The sequence below is a fragment of the Bidens hawaiensis genome, unplaced genomic scaffold (genome assembly GCF_021521415.1).
Source record: "Bidens hawaiensis isolate Kalapana, Puna unplaced genomic scaffold, B.hawaiensis_p1.1 tig00022324_1, whole genome shotgun sequence".
In the NCBI taxonomy this organism is placed as follows: domain Eukaryota; kingdom Viridiplantae; phylum Streptophyta; class Magnoliopsida; order Asterales; family Asteraceae; genus Bidens; species Bidens hawaiensis.
In genome coordinates this window covers 53,210-79,314 of record NW_027493475.1, presented here as the reverse complement: position 1 = coordinate 79,314, position 26,105 = coordinate 53,210, and the positions used below count along the sequence as shown (strand labels likewise).

General features: G+C 38.8%; 2 protein-coding genes and 1 pseudogene across 6 annotated transcripts; all 3 read left to right on the top strand.

Annotated features, from left to right (window-relative positions):
• Positions 1-423: 423 nt before the first annotated feature.
• Positions 424-5,499, top strand: LOC143565366 (DEAD-box ATP-dependent RNA helicase 14-like). 4 transcript variants are annotated; one of them, XM_077052356.1, is made up of 9 exons: positions 424-533; positions 1,416-2,178; positions 2,247-2,459; positions 2,575-2,643; positions 3,055-3,324; positions 3,407-3,757; positions 3,853-4,130; positions 4,202-4,734; positions 4,819-5,498. In XM_077052356.1, exons 2-9 carry the CDS (start codon positions 1,435-1,437, stop codon positions 5,277-5,279), a joined length of 2,919 nt encoding a protein of 972 aa, XP_076908471.1. In that variant the 5' UTR covers positions 424-533; positions 1,416-1,434; the 3' UTR covers positions 5,280-5,498. The 4 variants fall into 4 exon arrangements, with proteins under 4 accessions (XP_076908471.1, XP_076908470.1, XP_076908469.1 ...); XM_077052355.1 differs by having other exon boundaries at positions 4,202-4,767; positions 4,852-5,498; XM_077052354.1 differs by having other exon boundaries at positions 4,202-4,767.
• A 3,101-nt stretch (positions 5,500-8,600) lies between these two features.
• Positions 8,601-10,539, top strand: LOC143565364 (DEAD-box ATP-dependent RNA helicase 40-like). The gene is made up of 6 exons (XM_077052352.1): positions 8,601-9,023; positions 9,124-9,222; positions 9,305-9,373; positions 9,456-9,722; positions 9,821-10,171; positions 10,327-10,539. Exons 1-6 carry the CDS (start codon positions 8,601-8,603, stop codon positions 10,537-10,539), a joined length of 1,422 nt encoding a protein of 473 aa, XP_076908467.1.
• A 5,818-nt stretch (positions 10,540-16,357) lies between these two features.
• Positions 16,358-18,655, top strand: LOC143565365 (uncharacterized; annotated as a pseudogene). Its single transcript, XR_013141058.1, has 5 exons — positions 16,358-16,505; positions 16,592-16,665; positions 16,756-17,676; positions 17,761-17,973; positions 18,051-18,655. The product of XR_013141058.1 is annotated as an uncharacterized LOC143565365 (transcript).
• The last annotated feature ends 7,450 nt before the right edge of the window (positions 18,656-26,105 follow it).

Here is a 26,105-nt window from a genome sequence, read left to right as displayed (position 1 = left end):
TGATAATCCACCCCAAGACTTAACCTTGATCTACCTTCCGTCTGATGCATTTTACATTTAAATATGTCTTTGACAACTCACTAGTTATCGTTTAATAAAAATACATGTAAATCACACACAAGAAAATGCGCTTAACCTCAATATATCAGCCACAAATTCACACCACATACTGTAAGTCTATAATCTAGTCAGCGTATAGTATATCACCCCTTATCAAATCAAGCGTACGAGTGACGTATAACGACCTCAATGGACAAGAATTAATGCGAGTGAGGTGGAGGATGGAAGCTAAGTTATTTGTTTTTTCTTTTTATTTACATATTTTATTTGGTACCAGAAATTAATCAATTATTATAAGAAGTTGTGAGTATTAGTTAGTTCCGGTTGTTTTATTATTATTATTATTATTATATCGCCAGTCACCCCCTTCAAACCCTAAACGCCCAAATTGGTTGGTTGCCAACACCAAACCCTAATTGAACTACCAGTCCCGCAGTAAAGAGATTTCAATCAGGAGATCGATTCTAACGCAGGTATCCAGTTATAATCCAGCAATGCTTTCGTTTTATACATCAATTTCATTACTTTCTCCATCTATGTTATCATGTTATCAATGATTCCGTACTTTCTATAGTCGCTTTATTATAGAATCATGTACGCTTTGTACATCTTGAATCTGATTATTATTATTATTATTGTAAAGATTTAAATGGATATTGTATAAGGAGGTGTTAAAAATTTGGTAGATATAAAAGTGGAATTGTGGAAGCTGAGATTATTATCTCATGTGTTTGTGTAAATGTAATTCTTCAGTAAAGTTTAGTGATATGCTTTTACATGTTTTCACTTTTTAGATTTTTAGCATTCAGATGCCCTAATGTTGACCTAACTTTGACCAAAACCGTGTCTTGAGCTCAACTAGGTATTTTTTTTTCAAAATCTTGAATATTAAATGACAATTTGAAGTTGATGCAAGGTGAAATAGGTGTTTCACATGCAACTTTTATAACTGCATTTTCGTATGTCTAGTGGATTTACCTATTAATTTACAACAACTGATATTACCACTGATCTATATGTTTGTAAATGTCTTTTGTTTGGATTTTTAAGATCTTGGTCTTGTTATATGCTCGTTGGCTTTTAAGATCTTGGTCCGAAAACGGTTATAAAATATCAATCATAGTGAGAGATGGACATACCGACATATAGAAAATCTATGTTGTCAAGTTTGAATAGCTTACATTTTGTAAGATACGTTACTTTTGATATTTTTATCTGTTATTTACTTGAACCAGAAGTGATACATGGAAGTATATTACTTGAGTTATAAGTGTATTGCTTGTTTAATGTGTTGCTCATGATGCTTTTTACATTTTCAAAAGAGTAGTAATAATATATTCATTTTTCATCATCAGATTTGAACTCCTGTAAATCATGGCTGCTGAGGGGGCCTCTGATTCTTCGGCTGTTCGTTATGCCCCGCCTGACCCAACTTTGCCTGAACCCTGGAAGGGTTTGATTGATGGGAGCACAGGTGCCATGTACTATTGGAATCCTGAAACTAATGTCACTCAGTATGACAAACCTGCTACTGCGGCGCCCGTACCATCAGGCCCACCTCCTGTGCTTTCTGCACCTACACTAGTGTCTGCACTGGGTACTATGACAGAACAGCCGAATGGTATTCCTGGTCAACAAATGCCATCTCAGCAACAATACCCAGGTGTTAAAATAGAACAATCACAGGGCTACCAGTTTACACATAATCAACCGATGCACTACATGGGGTACCAACAGAGGCCACCTAATATGATGCAACCACCTCAGCATTTACAGCAGTATCCTCAGCAACAGGATCCAGCTGTTCACAATCAACCTTCAGATGTTAATCCCATTCAAACACCACCTACACAATTTGGTGGTTCCCAGTTTAACATGCAACAACCATCACCATATGGTCCATTGCAGCAGAGTGGTGTTGACTATCAGCAACATGGACCAAAGTTCCAGAATCAAATGGGTCAGCAGCCAAATGTTCCATCTGTAGGGGTAAAATTTGAGGATAATCCACCTGGACGAGGCGGGAATGATCACTATTACAATAATAACAATGGTGTGCCTGCTATGGCCCCATATCAACCTAAGCTTGCAGCGATCCCAACGGCAAGAAATCAACCGGTAAAGTATTTTACTTTTTAGCCTAATCTTGTTTTTATTGTTTAAACTGTACTAATGTGGTGTTTCAGGAGATGAAAGCTGGAGGTCTTATGCATCACAATGTTCCACCTTCTTTTCCTGGTGGACCCACCTCACATAACATTTATGCACAAGCTACTGGTGGCCCTCCATTTATGAACAACACTATGATGATGGGAAATCCAGCAGTCATGGCCTCTCCAGATGCTATGAATCTATCATCTGTTGATATGTATCGTCAAAAACATGACGTGACAGCAACGGTTTGTTTACTGACTCGACTTTAATATTTAGGTGATAATGTTTCATGATACCAGGTTATTGTAAGAGATATCAGGGAATCTTAATAGTAGTTACTTTCTCACTTTGATTCCATAGGGCGATAATGTTCCAGCTCCATTCATGTCATTTGAGTCCACTGGATTCCCTCCGGAATTATTGAGAGAGGTAAGTCATTCTTGTGTGCTACTATAATTTCGTTAAAAAGATATTAGAATTATTCTATGTTTGGTGTTTTTTTTTATTTTTTGTAATTTTGACTCTAGGATTAATATGTTTGACTTAACGCAGGTGCGATATCTGTTCCAGAAACGGAGCACATGTCGTACGCTGCCATGGTTCACACATTTATTCTGAGTTTGGCTACAATTTCTGATGTTGGCCCTGCCTCTTTTGTCATAATTGCACCCTTTTCTTGCCTCGAGTTGCTTCAGTAAGCAACTCTATATCTAACATTTTCTTTACTAATTTAGACGTTCTATAAATTCCTGGACATTTTAACTTCCCTGCATAATGCTCAACATTTCATTGAAACATGTATGTTAGGCTAGAGGTTTAATTAATATGATTTTGTTTCAGATATACGCTGCTGGTTTTGCTTCACCGACACCTATTCAAGCACAAACATGGCCTATTGCTCTACAAAACAGGGACATAGTGGCAATTGCAAAGACAGGTTCTGGTAAAACATTAGGCTATTTGATTCCCGCTTTCATGCTGCTTAGACGCTGTCACAACAAACCCCAACTCGGGCCCACAGTGGTGGTTTTATCTCCCACAAGAGAACTTGCTACTCAAATACAAGATGAAGCCATCAAGTTTGGCAGATCCATCAGAATTTCTTGCACAGTGAGTCTCTAGTTATCGTATATGTATATTTTTTTTGGCGTCTAGTGTTGTTAATGTGTGTGTGTGTGTGAATGTTGTTCAGTGTCTGTATGGTGGGGCACCTAAGGGCCCACAACTGAAGGAATTAGAACGAGGAGCAGATATTGTTGTAGCAACTCCAGGTCGGCTTAATGATATTCTTGAAATGAAGAAGGTTGACTTTCGTCAAGTGTCTCTACTTGTGCTTGATGAGGCTGATAGGATGCTTGATATGGGATTTGAACCTCAAATAAGGAAGATCGTCAATGAAATACCCCCTCGAAGGCAAACCCTTATGTATACTGCCACCTGGCCCAAAGAAGTCAGGAAAATTGCTAGTGATCTTTTGGTCAATCCTGTTCAGGTCAACATTGGCAATGCGGACGAGCTTGCTGCAAACAAATCTATTACACAGGTAAGTGCTAATAGACTGCTGCATATGTTTCTCTTGGCTTCCTTACAAAGTAAGCACACAGCCATAATAATGGCATATTATTGTATGTGTTGTAGTATGTAGAAGTGGTCCCTGACTTTCAGAAGCAGAAGCGTGTGGAGCAGATTCTGAGATCTGAAGAAAGGGGATCGAAGATCATTATTTTTTGTTCAACAAAAAAGTTATGTGATCAACTCACACGTAGTATTGGTCGTAATTTTGGGGCTGCTGCCATTCATGGAGACAAATCTCAGAGTGAGAGAGACTGGGTTCTCAATCAGTTCCGTTCTGGAAAGTCCCCAATATTAGTTGCTACTGATGTTGCTGCACGTGGCCTTGACATCAAGGACGTAAGGTAAAAAGTTGCATAAATTAAAATATTTGTGTTCTGTTAGCAGATTTTCTAATTTTTTATTGTGTTTCTAGGGTGGTGATTAATTATGATTTCCCAAACGGTGTGGAGGACTATGTCCATCGAATAGGGCGAACCGGAAGGGCAGGGGCAAAAGGGGTGGCTTACACTTTCTTTTCTGAACAAGATTGGAAACACGCTGCTGACCTTATCAAACTTCTTGAGGGAGCCAATCAGATTGTGCCACCTGCGGTGCGTGAGATTGCAACACGTGGTGGGCCTGGTTTTGGGAAGGAGCGGGCCGGAGTGAGCAGGTTTGATTCTGGTGGTGGCGGCGGGCGTTGGGATTCTGGAGGTGGCCGTGGCGGCGGGCGTTGGGATTCTGGTGGTGGCCGTGGGGGCCGTGGTTTTGACTCGAGGGATGGAGGTTTTGGTGGCCGTGGTGGCAGTGACATGCGGGGTGGGGGTTTTGGCGGTCGTGGTGGCAGTGACATGCGGGATGGGGGTTTTGGCGGTCGTGGTGGCAGTGACATGCGAGATGGGGGTTTTGGCGGCCGTGGTGACATGAGGGAAGGTGGTTTTGGTGGCCGTGGTGGTGGCTTTGGAGGTAGAGGTGGTCAGAGGGACGAAGGGTTTGGAGGTCGTGGAGGATTTGGTGGTCGTGGTGGAGGGAGAGATGGCAGCTTTGGAGGCCGTGGTGGTGGGAGGGATGGTGGCTTTGGAGGTCGTGGTGGCGGGAGGGATGGCGGCTTTGGAGGTCGTGGTGGTCCTAGAGGTGTTGGATTTGGTGGACCGGATGGTGGTTGGGATAGGAATGACAGATTGAGGGATTCCCGTGATGGTGGTGGGGGTCATGGGCGTGGTAGAAGGCGGTTTGATAACAGAAGAGATGGTGATCGTGGCAGGGGGAGAAGCTATAGCCGGAGTAGAAGCCGCAGCCGTAGCTGGAGTCGAAGCCGGAGTTGGTCACGCAGCCGAAGTCGAAGCCGGACACCTGTAAGGCGTGAAAGAAGGCGTGAGTCTAAGTTTGATCAAAGAGAAGCAGATGTGCCTGTTGTAGGTCTAACTTCTGAACCGGGTGTTATGCAAGTGCAACAGCCCGAGGGTGGTATTGATCCTGCTGGGGCTGTAAATCATATTGCGGAACCCTAATCGATACACTGCCAATGGATTTATTTTTCTGCGTCTGAAGATTAAACATAAGTCAGGTATGGGTTGGGTTAACTATAGGTTTTGGGTGTCATTTTTGGTGACTGTTTGGGTTGTTTTTAATTGTTGTTTACGTTTAAATAGAGAATTTATTTTTTATTTTCATCATAAGAATTGAAACACTTGCTTTCAATTACTATGAGTCTGTCTGTAACCTATAATATTAGTCACCGTGTGTTTTCGGCCATAAGCATTTGTCCAGTCAAATTGTTATCTTCTACACATCACAACCGCTTAACCACCTATATGTCCAGCCAAATATCCACCGCTGAGATTGCATTGGAACAACTTTGAACAAAAGAATCGCAGTTAATGCCACAGATACTAGACGTACTTTCAGAGCGAATCATGAAAAAATATATTTCGATGCTTGTAACAATTTTTTTTTTCTTCTGTTGCTCGTACAAAAGTATGATTCAGATTTCAGAATCGGTTTTTGACTTTTCATTTAACTAAACCGGTGTAGAGAATTGCTACCCATGTTAAAACTTGGATCTACGGTCTGTCTTGAAGCATTTATGCTCCAACACCTTGACTCGTCTTCTGTATGCCTAACACTTAGAAAGTATTAACACATTTTTTTAGTGATGGATACATATATACATCATTTTATATCTCAAGAATCAAAGAGAAGACCAACAAGTATTCAAAGGCGTTACTTGTAGTTTATGTTGGGCTGTTCAAATGTCTCGTGGATCAAAGCCTGCCTGAATAGTTTTTTATTCGCGCTATGCTAGCCCGTTTGAATGGTATTTTAGTCGAGCTAAGCTAGCATTCGCTTAAATAATTTTAATTTTGACCCAATATTAAACTGCATATTCCATTTCTAACCCACCTAAGTTCAACTTGAGATAACATTATTTCACTAGCATTTGCCAACAAAAGCACGCCTTATACCTGACACGATAACTTATTGTAATACAATCATCTCATCTCCACCCGACCTCGAATTGTCGACTACATCTTTCTCCCTCGCCAACTTCTGTCTCGTTCCCTCGTTATCGTTCACCAACATCATTAATACCTTGTTAGGGTAGTGAGACATGAGTGCATATGTGATACCTATTGCTTAGAGAGACATTTAGTGAAGACAAAACCACCCTTACTAAAAGATTAAGGCGTGAACATTATGTGGCACTAGAGTACTTATCTATTTCTCCTATCTTTATTTATCAACTACTAGCTTTAAACCCGTGTAATACACGGGATTTGTCAACATTTAAATTAATAAAATTAATTATTTGAAAAAAAATTAAATGTAAAATATAAGTACACATGTACTCATATATACATTGATATATTTTACTCTTTGACGTGAGATGTGTATTTGCATGAAAACCAAATCAATTTTTAATTTTAAAATATTATTTCTAGTTTCCCTTTTTTAAATATAGAAAGTTGATTCTTTTCTTCTCAATCAACGAATTATGATAATAACTAATAATAAATAAAATCCTAGAATTAAATAGTCGGTTAGTTTTAATGGTCATAACAACTAAACCCATAACCCATGGATACCATAGATTCATGAGAATGAAGATAATAAATAAGAATGAATATGGTTATGACACATCATCTCTAGTATATTTGTTTATTGGTCGTAAGATAAGATTTGTAAGTTGAAATAAAATCTGATCACGTTTGTTTGGTTACTAAGTGTTTGTAAAAGTAGAATATAACATATCCAGTCTTATGTTTGTGTATAAATAGTAGTATAAATAAACATTATGTTGTTTATGCCTTTTAAAAAGGTCATCAAAACATAAAAATTGCAATATAAACCTTCCTTTTTTAACGGCTTATATGTCCATAGATTCTATTACTAAATCTACATCATTGTTCACTATGGGATTCGAACCTTCACCTTAGAGGAACTCCACTATGTATACACATTGATCATTAGACTAGATGTTTTATAGTAAGATTATGTGTTGTAGAGTAACTAAAAATTAAATTAAAAAATAAATACACAAAAATTTGATTGATGCATTGGGGGTGGACCCCACACCTGATTTAGCCCTCTTGGGCGTTAGCACAATAATATAAAAATGGGAAAGGGTGGCTTCCATGTTTGTGGCGGTAGTGGATGGAAGGCGATTTTTTTTTTGGTTAAAAAGGTGAGGTGGAGTGGGTGGCAGCTCACAACAACCAAACTAATATGTATAAAGCTCGTTATTAAGATGTTTGTTTATTACAATCTTAGTCGCTCGCAATGGAGTTTAATTTCCTTATTGAAGCATGTTATGAAGATTTTACTCATTATTAGCATTGATGGTGCTGAAAGGCTGACATTTTACATTTTACACGTGTCCAACGATCATAGAGAGGAATATTAGCGTTTTCTTTTTTTTTTTTTGTTATGCCTTTTAGTTTCTAAAAAGGTTATTTGCGTAACATTAATGTAACACAAGATTTTTTTTTTTTTCTGAAAATGAAATGATCCATAAAAAACAAAATATAAAAACTAGACGCATAATTATCCAAAGTTGCAAAATCTTATTAAATCGAAAAATAAAAATTCAAAATCCGTTTTCCCGTACAAATACACAGTCAGTCGGCCACACTCAAAAATCAAAATCAAAATCAAACACCAATGCAAAAATCAAAACCCTAAAACACTCAAACCCTAACTCTGCAATCGATTCTAATAACAAACAAAGGTAACAATGCTTTTGATTTACTTTACTTTACTTTACTGTCTTTCATTTCTGTGACTATGTACCAGACAACTAGTATACTTCATGTACATTTTCAAGCCGATCAATTAAAACTAGACTGTAGTAGTGGAAAACAGTTAATATTACAGAATGAATAAACTTAGGGTTTGTTTTGTGTCTGTTGCTTGTTACAGTATAATTAGAGCTAATATGTGTCTGCATATTTTGTTATCAGATGGCTGCCAAGGCGGTGGCTTATGATTCTTGGGGTCCTCGTTACGCGCCGCCTTGATTGACGGCTTTGCCTGAGCCCTGGACCGCCTTGATTGACGGCTGCACGGGGTTGGTTTACTACTGGAACCTTTAAACGAATGCCACTCAGTATCAGAAACCTACCCCATTTGTGCCCTTTGAATCTCAACACGTGTCTGCGTCTCAGATGTTTTCCACGCATCTTCACAGACCAAGAACTACGAGATCACCCCTTTCATTCTGGGGTGACGGAGGGATCATACCATTCGAGCCTTTTTTTTCATGCTTTTCCCCGAGGTCTGGAGAAAGCTGAAATCAAATGGGATGTGTCTATTTATCTATCTCTTGACTCGAAATGGGAGCAGGTTTGAAAAAGGATCTTAGAGTGTCTAGGGTTGGGCCAGGAGGGTCACAGCAAGGAGGATATAACACACCTCAGTCGTATCAGGGTGTTAGTATGGAGCAGTCACAGGGCTACCAGTTTACACCGCATTACACGGGGTACCAGCAGTGGTCGCACGAATATTCTCGGAAACAAGATATTGTTATTCAAAAACCGCCTACGCGATATGGTGGTCCTAACTTAAACACGCAGCAGCCATCGCCGTTTAGTCAACCACAATATGGACCAAAGTTACAGAAACAAATGCCAAACGTTTCATCAGTCGGATTGAAAACGGGATTGAAGAATAGTACACCTTTTAATGCTAAAAATGGTGGGATTGCTTTGGTCCCTCATCAACCTAAGTTTCCAACGCCAATGCCAAAAATTCATGGGGTAACTACTTTTTACTTCTCAGCTTCATGTTTTATGGTTTCATTAGTCTTGCTTTCATTTTTTAACTATACTAACGTAAATGCAAACCGTGGTGTTTCAGAAGATAAACTCTGGAAATCCAACAGCTGTGGCCTCTCCAGATGCTTTGATCCAATCATCTGTCGACATTCACCCTAAAAAACATGATGTAACAGCAGCGGTATGTTCCCTGACCCTGACTTTAATGTGTGGTTAATATGGTTCATACTTAACACGAGTTAGTTTCTCTATTAATTCCATAGGGTGATAAAGTTCCAGCCCCGTTCATGTCATTTGAGTCCACTGGATTCCCTCCGGAAATACTGATACATGTAAGTCTTTCTCTTGAACTATTCAAATTTGATCACCGATGTTTAGTTTTGCTCATGGTTAGTTAATATGCTTTTGTTTCAGATACAAGCTGCTGGTTTCGCATTGCCGACACCCATTCAGGCACAAACATGGCCTATTGCCCTACAAAACAGGGACCTAGTTGCACTTTCAAAGACGGATTCTGGTAAAACACTAGCCTATTTGATTCCCGCCCTCATGCTGCTTCGTCGTTGTAACAACAATCATGAACATGGGCCAACGGTTGTTTTATCTCCCACAAGAGAACTTGCTCTTCAAATACAACATGAGGCCATTAAATTTGGCCGATCTGTCAAGATTTCTAGCGTAGCGAGTCTTTAGTTCCCATTTATATATATATATATATATATGTATGTATATTTTTTTTTGCATCTAGTATTGCTAATGTGTGTATGAATATGGTTTAGTGTTTGTATAGTGAGGGTCCTAAGGGCCCGCAGCTGAAGGATCTAGAACGAGGAGCGGATATAGTTGTAGCAACTCCGGGTCGACTTAATGAGGCTATTGAATTGAGGAAGCTTGACTTTGGTCAAGTGTCTCTTCTTGTGCTCGATGAGACTGATAAGATGCTTGATATGGGATTTGAACCTAAAATCAGGAAGATTGTTAATGAGATACCCCCTCGAAAGCAAACTCTAATGTATGCTGCCACTTGGCGCAGAGAGGTGAGGAATATAGCTGGTGATCTTCTGGTCAATCCTGTTCAGGTCAACATTGACAATGCAAATGAACTTGCTGCAAACAAGTGTAGTACACAGGTAACACACTGTCGTGTATGTTTGAGTAAAACGCGTATTAATCTTTTACTACTGTTAGCCACCTTGTACATTATACATATTTATATATGCATATTCATATCTCCTAAGTTTCTTTTCTCATATGTACAGCTAATGAAGCTTTTATTTCTGAACAGGATTGTAAACATGCCTCCACTGATCTTACTAAAGTTGATGGAGCAGCCAATCAGCCTGTGCCACACAATGTGAGAGAGATTGCGACACGTGGTGGTGGCTTCCGAGGTAGAGGCGGCTTGAGGAATGACAGGTTTGGTGGCCATGGTGGACCAGATAGTGGTCGGAATAGAAATGATAGATTGAAGGATTCTTGTGACAGGGCAATTTGCTAACAGAAGAGATGGTGACCGTCGCAGGGGAAGAAGCTATAGCCGAAGCCGAAGCCCTAGCTGGTCACGCAGCCAGAGCCGGAGCCGGACACCTGTAAGGCGTGGAAGGAGTAGGAGCCGGAGTTACAGTTGCAGCCGGAGCTGGAGCCCTAGTCCCAGGCGGGGTAGAAGCCGCACACGCAGGCCTGTAACATTTGCAAACTTTTGGTGGACTGGTGTTGCAATGCTATGGTTTGTTAGAAGGTCTAATGAAATATTAGTTGGTAAACTTTATCATGCCGTCACTTGGGTTAGGTGTATATATATATATATCTTGTCATATAGATGTTATACTTATATAGTTATATGTATCTTCATCTTCAGGCTTAACCTATAATCAAACTTTTATCAAGAAAAACGTGATACCAAATGCCTCATGGATTCGAGATATCTAATTTAACAACTTATATTAATCAATTTTGAATTAACATATAGAGATCTAGAGTAGGGTGAAAAGATGGTTTTTAAAATACTAGTATTGAAGAATTCTTTTTGATTATCAACCAAATCGAGACTAAACAAACACCATGATGTATAGTGGTTCTAAAGAAGATTAACCACCCTAATGTATGCCCACTTCTTGATCCTCACTCAAAAGTTGTCTTCACTATAAACGTCACTTTAATCCAGTATATATCATCGTTACAACGTCTCACTAACAGGATGCTGATCACTAGAGACATCTCTATAAAGGTAGAGGTATCTTACAATGTTTAACTTACACGTGATCACTCATACAAGAAGGTTACAAGTATAGTGGTGGTTCTATTTAGCTTCTCTTGATCTAATAAATTCACTCAAGAGTATCTAAGTATTTAGTCTTCTTCTTAAGGATTTGTTCAAACAACCAAGATGAAAGAAACAACAAAGTTGTCTAGCGACTACTTCTTATAACATGTCCAAAGTTGAGATTACTCATATAAACCAGGTTTTAAACACTTAAGACATCAAGGGCATTGATTAGGGTGTTTTGATTAATTGAAATTTGTTCATCCCATTTCTTCAATCTATCATTTTGTATAAACCAACCTGTTTTCAATTTGAAAATACTTGTGTACAAACCTGACGATCAAACATCAGAAGTTCGATTCACAATTGTCCATAATTCGACTGGATCGGCCTCGCACCTATGTGCATAACATTTTTTGATCTTTTATATATGTAGTATAACCGAGTTTATCATATTTGTTTGATTTCTAAAGTTGCTATATGTTTAAAGCTCAAATAATAAAAGTTTCCCGAATTATATTTTCCATACAATTTCAAGACAATGGGCAATAATAATAATCTTAGACGCGTTATCCATCAAGCATTGCACCAACAGATAAAAAGGAAATATGAAAGTAGTTTACACTTTTTTTACTATGCATTAATTGAACAACTAATCGACTTTTGGTCTTTAGCTTATATATATTATATATATATATGTAATATGTTATAATATACGTACGAAGTGTACCATCTGATAGATTGGAATAATATATTTGTGTAAGTTCAAATGACAAGAATTTATATATATATATATACGTGTATGTGCGTTTACAATTGGTGATTTCTTTATCAACAACTTATGCTTAGAGAACTTTAGTAAACAAATGTTTTACCCATTTACCCTTGCGGATACCCGTTAAATAAACATTTGGGTGAGTTCGCAAGTCAGACTCGATCACTCTAAAGTTAACTTAGGTGGGCTCGGGTTAGACTATGCTCGCTTACACCCCTAAAATAACTAAATAAAATGTTAGAAATATATAACAAATAATAAAAGTAAATAACTTAACTACAAAATAAACAAAAACAAACATATAATGAAACAAGAACTATAAAGAAGATCTTTCTCAGTTGCATATAAAATAAAACAATTTAAAAAGATAGGGGATAAACTTATCTTTTAATTTTCTTTTGTGACAATTACTAGCAGTTTTAAAAAAGGTTAAAAGCAAATTTTTTTTAGATTTCTTTGGATAACAAAGTGATCTTTCTAATAGCAAATATAATATGATTTACATGATACTTGTACATTAAGTTATAATTAGTTAGACGTTGACAAATTTAATATTGGATGCTTTTACATAATGAAATTTCGTGTAAGTTAAGGAGTCGGCCATAAACGCTTCATTATGTGTCGTTTCCTTGAGCTCTCTCTCCTAGGTAACATAAGCGTACGGTTTCTACCATTAAGTAATTTGTCTAATAACGTACATTATTAAATTTAAACTACTAAGTGGTATGTGTTTCAGTTGGTAAGAAACAAATCTAATACAACTTGTTTTATATACACAGATTATATTTAGGTATTATTATCATCGCCCCTTTGTGTGTTGGTCTTTCCGATTCTTTTGGGAACGGCCTTCATCATCGCCGATGTCCAAGTTGAGGTCGAGGATATAAATTTGGTGGTCTGAAAACGTTGTGTACGTGCTTGAGGCACATGTCTTGGTTCATCTAGACGATTGGGTCTTAAACTCGGCTCCCATTTCCGTAACGGGGAACCATTTTTATAAGGGTTCTTAAAACTTCCCACTCTTTTAAATGTGAAAAACCTTTTTTTGGCGATTTCTTTCCTATACTCGGATGGTGACTATGTGATTATATCCTTCTTGTCTTTACCGCTCTTTCAACCCACCAATCTTGTTGTAGATACCACTGAATTTGTTTATCTTTTAATGAAAGCTTTTTTATTTTGAATTAAGTTGATGAACGATACGTATCGTTCTTTCGGACATTTGAAGATACTCGTCCAAAGCATCATGAACCGTGTCGTATGCCATATGCCGGATTGATGCAGTGCACTTTTGTAGTGGAGTAAAACCTCTTCTCCTTCTCGCATCCGAACGTAACTCAAACCATGGATCAGTTCTCACTAGTAACTATATCGTCGACTATTATGTGAAATAGACGTTTACTCATTCGGAAGCGCCTCCTAAAATCTTCGCATGTGTAAGTTGCGTTTTCGGCAAAGTAGTTGGCTACCAAACGGTCGCGTGCGCCTTGACGATCTCGATTCAACCGAGCTTTTCTTTAAGACGAGGCGGTGTTTGGTCGTCACCAAATAAAACATGTTCGATCGTAAACTCCATTGCATGTAGAAAAAATCCGTATCGTCGGACAAAGAAAAATCATTCATTTTGATATGGTTTTGGTTAAAATATGTAGAAATGGTTTGATAATGATTGAAATGGCTTGAGATTGGTTAGAATGGTTTGAAATGGTTTTTAAAATATAATAAAATCAATTTTTTTAAATTTATCTGTTCGAATGGGCCCACCATCATCTTTCACTGATGCGACTGACTGCCAGGTAAGCTCAGGTCACGCGTGACCTGTATGGGGGGGGGGGGGGTGTTCCAGTGAGGCTGGTGAGGGATGGGTAGCCATGTGACTGTCATCTAAGATCAGTAAAAATTACCTACTGATGTATACCCTTAGGGTATGTTTGGTTGGAAGTAATGGAATGAAGAGGGAATGAAATGAGAGAAGGAATGAAATGAACAAGTGAATGAAATGGATCATTATCATTCATTTGTCTTGTTTGGTTAACATATAGGAATAAAATGAATAATTACTTTATGTTGTTTGGTATTCAAAAAATATTGTAGAAATGAAATAGAAACAATAAAAATAGTCATATCCCAAAATATATTTTTTTACAAAAAATAAATAATAATAAAAAATAAAAAAACTGAAATGGCGACGGTGGTGGTAGCTCTGTCGACGATGGTAGCATTGGTGGTGATGGCGGTGGTAGGGTGGCGGCGACAGTAGTGGTTAGGCAGCGACAGTGGTGGCGGCGATGGTAGCGCTGGTGGTAAGGTGGTGGTGATGATGACGATGACGATCAGGTGGTGGTGGTGGCGATGGTAGTGGTGGTGGTTGTTGTTAGGTGGTGGCATGTTGAGAAAGTAGGGTGACGAATGAATGTAATAAAAAAAAAAGAAGGGGGAAGGAATGAATGGTTTTGATGGAATGAGATTCCACGTGTAATGGATGATTCCATTCCATTGAGTAACCAAACACCACTTTCTTCATTCCCACGTAATGAATCATTCCATTCCCCTTGTTATTCTTGCATACCAAACGCTACCTTAGCCTTATAACTCGTTCCCCCTACCGACAATTCGAAACTATTCCTACATAATATTATTGTACATGTTTTGTTTTTAATTAAAACAGTACATGAAACAGTATTCGAAATAGAAATATAATTCTGCCTTGGTCCCCAAGAAAAGTTTCCTTCCCTTTTGTAATTTCTATTGTTCATCCTTTATTATTAAATTAAAATATATTTCTATGTTTAAATATATTTTCTATTTCATCAATTCGTCAACAGTAAAATATTAGCATTTAAAACTTATATATCTTTGCAAGTTCTCGGATCCTAGATGCAATTTTTGTAACGCTGGTTAAACTATACTAGTAACACACAAATCTAAAATTTAGAATAAATAACATACCATAAGATTAAATTATATTCTAAGTTTTATATTTTTGGAACAGATGTGAGGTCAATTAATGCCCATATATACAATTCCATAAACCCCCAGGCCTTTCTAGAAGCTTAATAATCCAACTATTTATTATATTTTATTTCACGAAAAAATGGCGACCTTATTGTTTGACAACATTCTAGTCTTTAACTTTAATAAATAAACAAATTTTATTATTATTATTATTATTATTATCTTGTTTTTATCACACATAAATTGCATCGTATATTTTTACAAAAATACTTGATTTAAACAAAAATCTAATATATTATATCCTTTTGTTTTCTAAACTTTTAGAATTCCATAAATATCATCTTTAAATACGTCTTTGACTATGTATTTGGAGGTGAAACATGTCGTCAGCTTTCAAACACGTAGTAAAAGACACGTAGCAAAAGACATTTTATGAATTTTCATGTAATAATACAGTATTATTTTGGGAGGAAGTTAAGTTAAGAAATACGACGTCGTAAAGGAAGAGGATTGTATGTGGTAACTCCCCCCACCACAAATAATAATAATAATAATAATAATAATAATAATAAGTAAAGGAAAGGCTTTCTTCCATCCTTCCGATTAATCCAGTGAATCAATCCCTCCCTTGTCTCTCTTCTTCATATTAATATTATTATTATTATTATTATTATTATTATTATTATTCTTTCTCTCTGTCTCCTAGGGTTAGGGTATGCACCACCAATTGAACATCGTCTTCTGCAGTTTCCCCCTAATTCTACTCTCTTCACTTTCCCCCATGGCTTAATTTACCCTAATTCTACTATCTACTTTCTCAAGGTATACTCAACTCATTCATTCATTGATTCGATTGCTTTTCTCCCAACTATATTCTGTCTTAATTCTTATTTTATATTGTTTTTATCAACGCTAGGGTTTGGCCCTTTGATTTTGCTTATTCATATGTCAGTTATGTGTCTCTGTGTTGTAATAGTTTTCTTGCTTGCTTGTGTTTATGTGGTTGATTGAAAGTTACGATTGCGTGTTATATTCAATGAATATGATATTCTAGGGCTTTAATTTTGCACTGCTTTGCTATTATGATTGTGTTTTATTTGATGAATATGAGATTTTAGGGTTTTAATTTTGAACTTGTTTGTTTGTAAATGAGGAAGTTTATGCATTTTGAGTTGTAGTGGTTGCTGTCTGGAATGGATAATACAGATGCTTACCTGGTAATAAAATAAATTAAGAGAATGCTAAAACATGTATATAAGTTAAAGACAGCATATAACGTGTGTGTTTCGTTATGATTTTTGATATGATGCTAATGTTCTTTTTAATTTTCAGATTCAAGGCACTACTAACCCTAATTCTCAACTGACAATTCCCCCACTTGAAGCCATGTATAACGAAGGTGCTCCAGAGTACGTTGTTGATCAGGGCATGTATTACCCTTCTGCTACTGGTTACGGCTATATTTGTACAGGTAAGTCTCATGTTGTTAATCAATAATAATAATAGTTCTTGTCTTTCTGCTCTGCACAAGTTTCTTATGTTTTTTTTGACAAACAGGATTGGAATCGCCTGGTGATTGGGATGACCAACATAGAGTTTTTGGTGTGGATGGTCAGAATATCCAGTTCATAGTAAGCGTATAATCTTTTATCGTTTATTGATTTTCGACAAATTTTATGTTAAAATCTGTTTGTACTCATAATATCTGGTTTTATTTTCAGGGTTCACAGACAGAAAGTTACCCTTATGTGTATTATACACCTAGCTATGGATATGATTATGCACAGTCTCCGTATAACCCTTACAATCCTTACATTCCTGGTGCTATGATAGGAGCCGATGGATCTTATGTGGCTGCACAACAATATTATGTTCCCACGTATGAAAACAGTTCCACGTCACCAGCTTATTATCCCATGGTTGTGCAACCTGGCATGGACACTTACACGACTGCCACCGCAGACCAGTTCATGGACATGGCTGCATCTACTGCTACTAGGATTGATTCATCAGGTGTCAACAGCAACTCATTATCAGCATCTGCAACATATACCGTGAATCCCGGAAGAGGTTCTTCAAATCACATAAATGCCTCTGGGAAAGTTTCAGAAGGCTTAAAAAGTAACAATGGACCGAGCAAGATAACTTCTTCTATTTCTGTTTCTGGTCCAACATCATCACAAGCACTCCAGTTTAAAGATACCGTTCCTTCTGGTAATAGTTTGTCTAACTTAGGTTCAAGTGATAAGGCTCGTTCAAAGTTACCTTATGGGAAAACTACCAATGATGTAAATGGAAGTCCTAATACTTTGGGTGAACAGAATCGTGGTCCAAGAACACCTTCATCAAATACTCAGTTGACAGTTAAAGCCTACTCAACTAGGGCTGGAAATGTTGATGCCCAAGGAAATATTACTATTTTCATGGACCAGTTTAACAAGGATGATTTCCCTGTTGATTATGTGAATGCTAAGTTTTTTGTTATTAAGTCATATAGTGAAGATGATGTTCATAAAAGTATTAAGTATAATGTATGGTCATCTACACCTAATGGAAACAAGAAACTGAATAACGCCTATGAAGAAGCCCAGAAGTTATCAGTTGGAGACTCTAAAGGCTGTCCTATCTTTCTCTTTTTCTCTGTAAGTTATAATCTTGTCATTATTTGATTCGCTTGAATTTGTTGACAATTTCATTTTTTTACCCTTTTATTGTTGTTATAATAGGTTAATGCAAGCGGGCAGTTTTGCGGTGTTGCTGAAATGACGGGGCGAGTAGATTTTCATAAAGATATGGATTTCTGGCAGCAAGACAAATGGAGTGGAAGTTTCCCGGTTAAGTGGCATTTTGTAAAAGATGTACCGAATCCCCACTTCCGACACATAATATTAGAGAACAACGAGCATAAACCTGTTACAAATAGTCGTGACACTCAAGAGGTTAATTTTTCATTTAAAACTCACTTTTGCTATTCTTTTCTACACTATTTTTGCTCATATTAGTTGGTTATTTGCAGATTAAGTTTAAGAAAGGTATAGAGATGCTGAAAGTATTCAAGAGCTATGCAAAGAAGACGTCTATACTTGACGACTTCATGTATTATGAGAACCGACAAAAAATACTGCAAGAAGAAAAGGCACGGTTACTAGTTAAAAGCTTTGGCACCCCGGTATTTGTGCCTGTTCTACATCCTCCACGCAAGCTTACTAATTACTATGGCTACGGTTCAGATGAGAAATCTGAAAAGGAAAATGATATAAATACTTCAGACAGTAATAATACTGGTAAAAAATGATGATAGAAAATCATCGGTTGATGGAAAGTTAAATGATAATATTTTACAGTTGAAGTCACTATCTATATCTTCAGAGCAGGTAGAAGCTAAGCCTGTAGAGAGTGGTGGTGGTGGCACTAGTGTTTCTGCAGTGTCGAGCGAGCCTATCGGTGTTTTGACTGTCGGGTCAATGCCGGTCAAAGTCAACGGGTATGGTGAATCTTCTGGTTTTTTGACTGTGGGGACAATCCCACTTGATACTAAAGCTTTTCAGGTTAAAGAAGGTGGTGTGTCTTCTACTAAAATGGGGATTAAGAAAGGTTAAAAAGGGTGGAATTGTGGTTTTGTGCCTGTGGGAATTGTACAATTTTCAGTTGAGGGGTGGTTATGGTAGGTGATAGGAGAAGGTGTTGATTTTCATTTTGGGGTTAAATTGTGTTTTGGGGGGTGATACTAATCTGAAAAATACGGTGTGTAAACCTTTTGCCGTTTTCTTCATGGGATCGTGATATACCGATGTTTTTTCCTTCTTTGGTTTACATTTGGTTCTATAACTTGGTTGTGTAAACACTCGTGATTCTGTTGATGACACGATTTATGTAATTCGGTTAATGTTTTGACACATGATTTATGTACTTTCTGCGTGTCTTAATCATATACATGGATATGAAAGGCGTGATCATTTCTCATTTACTGGAATTAATATTTATTTATAATTAATATTTCTACATGAGTGAGGCCGGGGCGGTGTTTGAAGGGTAATGAAACCTTCTATTCTTATGATTGTGCATTGAGGGGGGGGGGGGGGGGGGGGGGAGGGGGGGGGGGGGGCATTTAATGGAATCTTCTATTCTTATGATTGTGCATGATAATGACTCATTGGTTAGACAGCTGGCGTACGAAAATCCTTGTCGTGGGCATGTACATCGTTGGCCCTTTCTCATTGGTCCATCGTGGATAGTACGGGAGTCCCCACTTGTGATTGATCTTTCCCTTCCTTGTCACGTGCTAGCCTGTGCTTTATCACGACAAGTTTTCCGTCGGCTTTCTTTAATTATTAATTGCAAAGTGCTTCTTCCGCGGAAGATTTGTATCACTTTACTCGAAAAGTATTCTACATGCGGGTGGTCATCTTTGCTTTATTTATACTTCCGCTATGGAATATCTTGTTCCGCAGTGGGAGATCTTTCGGGGCTCGCAGAGGAATATATTTTCGTGTTATGTGGGTTACTTAGAACCCTACCTCCACAAGTCCCCCCTAATCAATTGTTTCTTCTACGGTTGATTTTGTGGGTGGAATATTGGACTTATCTTTGAGCTTTGTTGCTTTACTTTGACGGTTATTTATGAGGGTATTCATGGAGGTAGATTTTGACTATTTCCCTGACACCTAGCTGTGGTGACGTTGTTGCAAGTATGACTCTGACCTCTATTTAATTTAGGTGGCTATAAATGTTTCTACATGGCGACAGATTAACTTTCCTGCGTCCTCGCCGCATGCCTTTTTCTTATTGGTGGTTTCAGCATGTTGCCTCCAGCTGTTTATCTACCGCATTTAATATCAAGGGTATAAATAGACCTTGGGTGCCATATTTTGTGCATTCCAATTTTTCTTTTCGTGTCCAGTTGTTATTCTTGTCTTTCTTCATAATTTTGTGTTTTTCACAACGATTTGCTTGGTTGGTATGTTGCCTAGTCCAAAAATATCTTCACCGTGCTTAGCGATGTTCTCGGACCAGGCTTCATTCCCATCAAGCTTGGTTGTTATGGGTCTAGGTCTTACGATTCCGGAACTTGTTTTTTCTTGTTTTCACATCTTCCGCTTTAACGGGTGATCCGTTGCTTCCTTTATATATGTTGTTTTTCCCCATCCGGTTCTTCCGCAAATTTCTTCTACGGGAAGTTCCTTGGACAAATTTCTATGTTTTTGTAACTAGATGGTTTGATTTGGATAGGATTTTTCCTCAAGTGGGTCTGGTTACCGTGACGTCAGACGGCGCCTGCTACAACAGTGACTTTCACCTGTCCGCGCGTGTTGCCCACGCGCCAACTTGTTTCAAATTTTGAAACTATCGCTTGATGCGCCACATTTCTATTGGACCTCTTGTCTTTCGGAATTTTCGTTTTTGCCCTTGGTTATCACTGACGATTGGTATAAATAGGCCAGTTACACGAAGTTTCTTTCATTCCAACTTTCTTTTGACGTTTTGCCCTTCTTATCTTTCAAGATTTATCGATTATTTTCTTCGTTTTCCGTCCTTTGCCATCGAGTAATGGCGTCTTCTTCTAAAGACAAGAAATTCGGTAAGAAAAAGAGTGGCAAGAAGAGTAGTGGTTCGTCGATTACACAAAGCTGGTGCATTGCCCCTTTGAGTGAAGAAGAGAAGGGCTTTGGATAGACAGTCCTCTTTCGCCATGTTCGTCGCCCTGCCCTAGATTTAACTTCATTCTTTTGATTGGTTCTAGCTCAAAAGAACATATACATGGAGCTATGTCGACTTACGTACGTCTCATTGACTAAACGATCAGGTTATACCACGCCACGTATCATCCCCTCTTTTTTTCCATAGAGGAGAGATAAAAGAAAGAAAACATATAGTGACCGTGTCGTAAGACCGTGTTCCTTTCTACTTGACTAAGTAATATTCCACTCGTGCAATGGGTGTAGGGGCTAGCCCATGGTGCGGTCATCTATGATAGACTCAATTTTGTCTTTAGTAGGTTCATCTACAACATCTGGTGGTGCCCACTTGGGCGCGTTCCTCTCTGGGTCGGTCTGGTCTAATCGAAGTCATTTGTTTCTCCGACATCTTACTGACTTTACCCCTCATCTTTTTGAAAAAAGCCGCTCCACGGTGGTAAAGTCTCATCTTGTGTGTTGGCCGAAGTTAAAACAGTTACATGGAACCCCCTAATATTTTCTAAGATCTCGAAATGATCTTCCAGTTCTGGGGAGAATTCGCAAAACTCCATTTTCATCAAGAATTGAATGGACTTTTCCCGTATTTTGACCGGAAAATCTAACAGAGACATTACTGTGGAGATTTTTACCAAAAAATGAGACATTCCATGACCTCGGAGAGTGCTTTGCCGTGCTGGGTCACTGACATATCCTTTTTTTTATTTGACCCCAAGAATGGATTGGATCGAAACGACTTTCTTGTCGAAGCCCTTTGTGTCTGTATTAATTTCTGCCCGCACGGAATCTCCATAGCCAATTTTCCATTTTTTATTATGAAATCAGAAGGTGCTGCCTTTGGTAGTACTCTTATTTTACACGATCCAGGAACTTCCATAACGTTGGCGTGATTCGGTTTGAGCAACGGATCCTGACGTGATACATCTTCGTAATGAAAATTGAGTGTAAACATTTTTTTTGCTTTATGATTTTTTATTTTATTTATGATTTTTCCCAGTATCGATAGAATGAGCACTGTGAACTATCTGCTTTAAAAAAGAGAATTGTAAAAAAAAATCAGAGCTATCTATTTAGTGTAGAACATATTTGTAGTATTGTGGACCACAATTTCTAGCGCTTTTCAAAAAAATTTGCTTGCCTTGAGTGGACAAGGTCAGACAGTACGCCCACTAGAGCCTTCATACTATTACTCAAGTACACTGAACACTCACCAAATCTTGCTTGAAAGCGGAGTGGAATCAATAAACTCGCATACCTTGAATCTAGCCTGCAATCCTTTCTCACTTAGCTTAGGAGAAAGTAAGCAAGACTTGATACGCTAATTTATTCTTTTAAAAAATTTAGAGTTACAAAGTCTTATTGCAGACCTTCGTCTTCACGGGTTGTTGTTGAAACCGACTCCTCCGCTTGGCGTTTCCCTATAGTTCAGCTGCTAATGCCTCCGATTAGAGATTTCACAATGCCATAGGATTGATTGAAGTTTCTGGCCGGGTAACCTTTCATTCCTACACCCAGAATAAAGGCTTCCCTGCCGTAGTTGGGTTCATTAAGTCGTTTGCCTTCGGCCATTTAAGAATGATCCATTTATATAGATGAAACTAATCATCTTTTTTTTAGATGGAAGCCGGTTCCACGACTTTAGTGGAAATGATGATCCTGCCCCCCCTGAAAGTATCAACTACCTGAGGCTAAGGTGGATTTGTCAGCGGCTGCGCTGCTGGCAATGATTAGAATAGCTATGTTGCTCAAACCTACCGGCGCCTTTTTTTAATAGAATAAAGTTCTCGAATAGAAAAAAGAAGGATATCTGGTTTCAAACTAGATATAGATGTCAGGGAAGTGCTTCCTTGCATTATAGCACATTCCGGGAGTGAAAGGTCATAGGGCTCATAAACAATATCTATTTCTTATCTTTCCTTTATGGGATCATAGATCTCTTTTTTCAAAGTTGGCAAAGTGAGAACGCTGGTTCCGCAATAACCAAGTCAATCCAATCCTCAAGGGGAGAGGGGCCCGTATACTATGACTTAAGGATTTAAGGATCCCTCAAAGGACCGGGTTCAGGCTTAACCAAGTCTTCGTCCACCCTTTCTCGAACCAGATCCATGCCTTGGGCTTGTGTCCCAGATTTAGTAGGAGTCCAAACAACATTATCCATTTCTAATTCCGAATTCTCATCCATAGGTGGAAATTCTTCTATAACGACATCAATTGGTTGTTTTGCTTATTTAATGACCCCTTCCCCTGAGTTGATTTTAGCTCTGGCAAACAGCCCTGATAGCTTAAAGTCTGAATTGGATTCTGCTCCCGCTGTTCTCAAAGTAGCGAAGTTACCTGAGGGATAAGCTCTTCTTCCTCTTGTTGAATCGACTCTTGTAAAGAGTACGTTATAAGATAAGTTAGGGCGAGAGGAAAGAGACAACAAATGTTTACTATCAAGCATTGAAAGCAGATGCCAAAATGTCTTTTTGAACTGAACGACGTAATAAATAAAGAAACTAACAGCCATCAAGACTGAACGAGATGAGGATTAAATAAAATCGAACTCTGATAACCTTGGTTTTTACCATAAAAGCAGAAAGCGCCCAAAAGAAGTGAGTGACTCAAGAAAGGCCATCGCTCTTCTCTCTTGACCTGAGACTTGGGGGAGTTCTGTGAGTGAGGAGCGAAGCCTTTCGGTAGCTGTTCAAAAGAATCAATCAATTCAATCAGCTCCAGAGCTAGGAGTTCTATGTCTAGGTTGAGGAGAGTCCTTTTAGTTAATCTTAGCTGCTACCCTACTTATCCCAGCTCTAAAAGCAGCTACTGACTCGTCAAGTTGAGTCGACAGTGATTCTTCTTGTTCCGCTGTGAATGTATCGTTATCGTATTCAGTAGTTTTCCCTGCTTGCTAAAACCCTTCTTCTAGTCTTTATCTTGAATATTTCTTATTGTCTTTCCCTTTCATCTTGATATCAACTCTGACATTAACAAAGCATCTGGCGGGGAAGCTTTCAATATTATGATGAAAGAGACTATCGGAGAAGGTCCACTCTGCTTGCGTCCGCTAGCTGACGACGTGTGTAACACATGCTCCTGTTCCGCGGTTGGTGTTATATATAGAAGTTCTTGGTTGAGAGTATCGGGTCTTCAATTAGGGCTGATCTCCTCAACGCATCCGCTGTTCAATTATCTGCTACTGATGGTCTTGTTGTCGCAGACGGTCTTCTGTTGGCAGTTGAATCAACTCTTACTGCTCGAGTAGACGGTCTTCTTGGTGAGTGAATCATCTTCATCCTATAATAAATAAGGACATTTACACCACCTATTACAGGTCAGGTCCTAAAGCTATAGTGTAATTCCCTATGACTATTGATAGGAGAACCTTCTCTGCTTTCACCGATAATCACATCCAACTACATCCAGGAATCGCATATGCCAGTTATGGTTTCGGGACCAGGCGTGTAACCTCTATAGCATGTGCCCTAGCCACCCAAGCCTATTAGTCGCTTAGATAAAGAAGGAAGCCTTTCGGGAGCTATTCTTTCCCTGATATTGGCAGGACTTACTAGCCCCTAGCTGTTTCAATGGTAGGAGCAGGGGATTGAAGAGGGACATCCGTGCTAAGAATAAGGGACTGCAGTCCCAAGGTGTAGCATCAGTTCCAGACAACCGCTCAAGTTCAAGTAAAGGCTTCTGTCCTAGGTAGAAAGGCTCGAAAGCCTAAAGCTATGATTTATACCTGCTCTCTCCCTGAAGTGGATGTGGAAAAGCGGACGCTAATGCAAGGAAAGGAGGTGTTATTCGTCCACTTCTGCTCCAGCTGAAAAATTACCTTGTAGTCAGAGGAAACTCAAACGTAAGCTAGAACCGGAGAAGAGAAGATACTTTAGGTTTAGTCCTATTGCCTGGAAGTAGAGGGGAGTTCACTCACAGCCAGGGCTGCTTCATTCTCCTAAGCCTCAGAATAGACACCTTGCTGAAGCCCTAGGAGGGGAAGGAGTTAGTCTTCTAGTTTATCCCAGACTTCTTGGAAATGGAAAGCCAGGGGAATGCTACCAACTCCCTTTACTCCCACGTTGGAAAGCATATGAACTTGACTGAACTAAATGACCAGCCCCGGGCCGGGGTAAAAGAAGAAGGGCTAAGATAAGATAGTAGCACCCACCACTCTGTCAGTAGAAGGTTATCAAGTTGATCTTCGTAAGTAAGTAAGTAAGTAACACTTTCATCGATGATTCCTCTAATTCTCTAAAGGCTTAGAAGGGAGCTGAACCGTTTATCTCTATGAAATTATGGACTATAAAGTGGCCTCACTTCGCTCGCCTCCCTTTCGGTCGCCTCAGCTTCTGAATCCAATCTTGAACGTTCAGTTAGGCATTCACAAATTCACTTCTCTTTCAAGTTCCAATAAGATTGTTATGCTCGTGGTTATTTCTTAGTTAGGAATTATTATTGCCCCTTCTAAATGGTTACAGGACTAGGGCCCTACTAGCCTCATTGGCCGATGTCTTCCGTCTCGCGATTCTTGCGTTTATCGACCGAAGGAAAATCACTCCAATCTTTCTTCAGGGCAACACGCTATATTATATGACATATCTTGGGAGTTGAAGGTCGCAGTCCCTTTCCCTCAGGCGAATTCCTCACTTAACTTAAAAGAGGAAGGAGTCTTTGCGAATTCAGTAGCTATGCTATTTAATACACACCTGACTTCTACCTTCGTGTGTCAATGGATCTTTCACATACTCCCTATTTATTATGTTTCCCTATTGGTCTCACTACCATACCAAACCCTCCCTCCGGTCGCCTCGTTCCCTTGCTTTGATCCTCTGTCTCTGAAACGTTCCTTAATGAAGTGGAGAATTCCTTCGTACTTGAGTGTCCCAATGAGCTCGTAGGCAAGGTCCTTACTATTTTCACGCATGACATGAGGTTGTCTACCTCACTAGTATTTGAACTGGAAAGCCAGGCGGAGGAGTGTAACTGCCTTATCGCGCTATCCGACTTGTATGTGAAAAGCATTTCGTACTCGTAACTGATCCCTTCCTAGCGAAAGGTGTGCTCCAATGAAAAGTGTAGGTTCCCTGGACGGATCGCACGAGATATCTCAGTCTACTCAGGTGCGGAATCCTTGCGTAGATCGTTACGAGTATAGAACACAAATCACACGAACACACGTTATATATTATAACTCAAACACGTGATGTAATATCACTGTTACAGACTCTCGTTCTCACGTTACAATGAACTCGAACTACTGACACGAACTTTTAAACGACGATTTCAAACCAATCCGTAACCTAGGACTATAAATACACGACAACTTCGCCTGGCATGTTCAGGCGAAGTTGTCCATAACTTCGCTTGACTAACAAGTTCGCCTGTTAAGCGAACTTGTC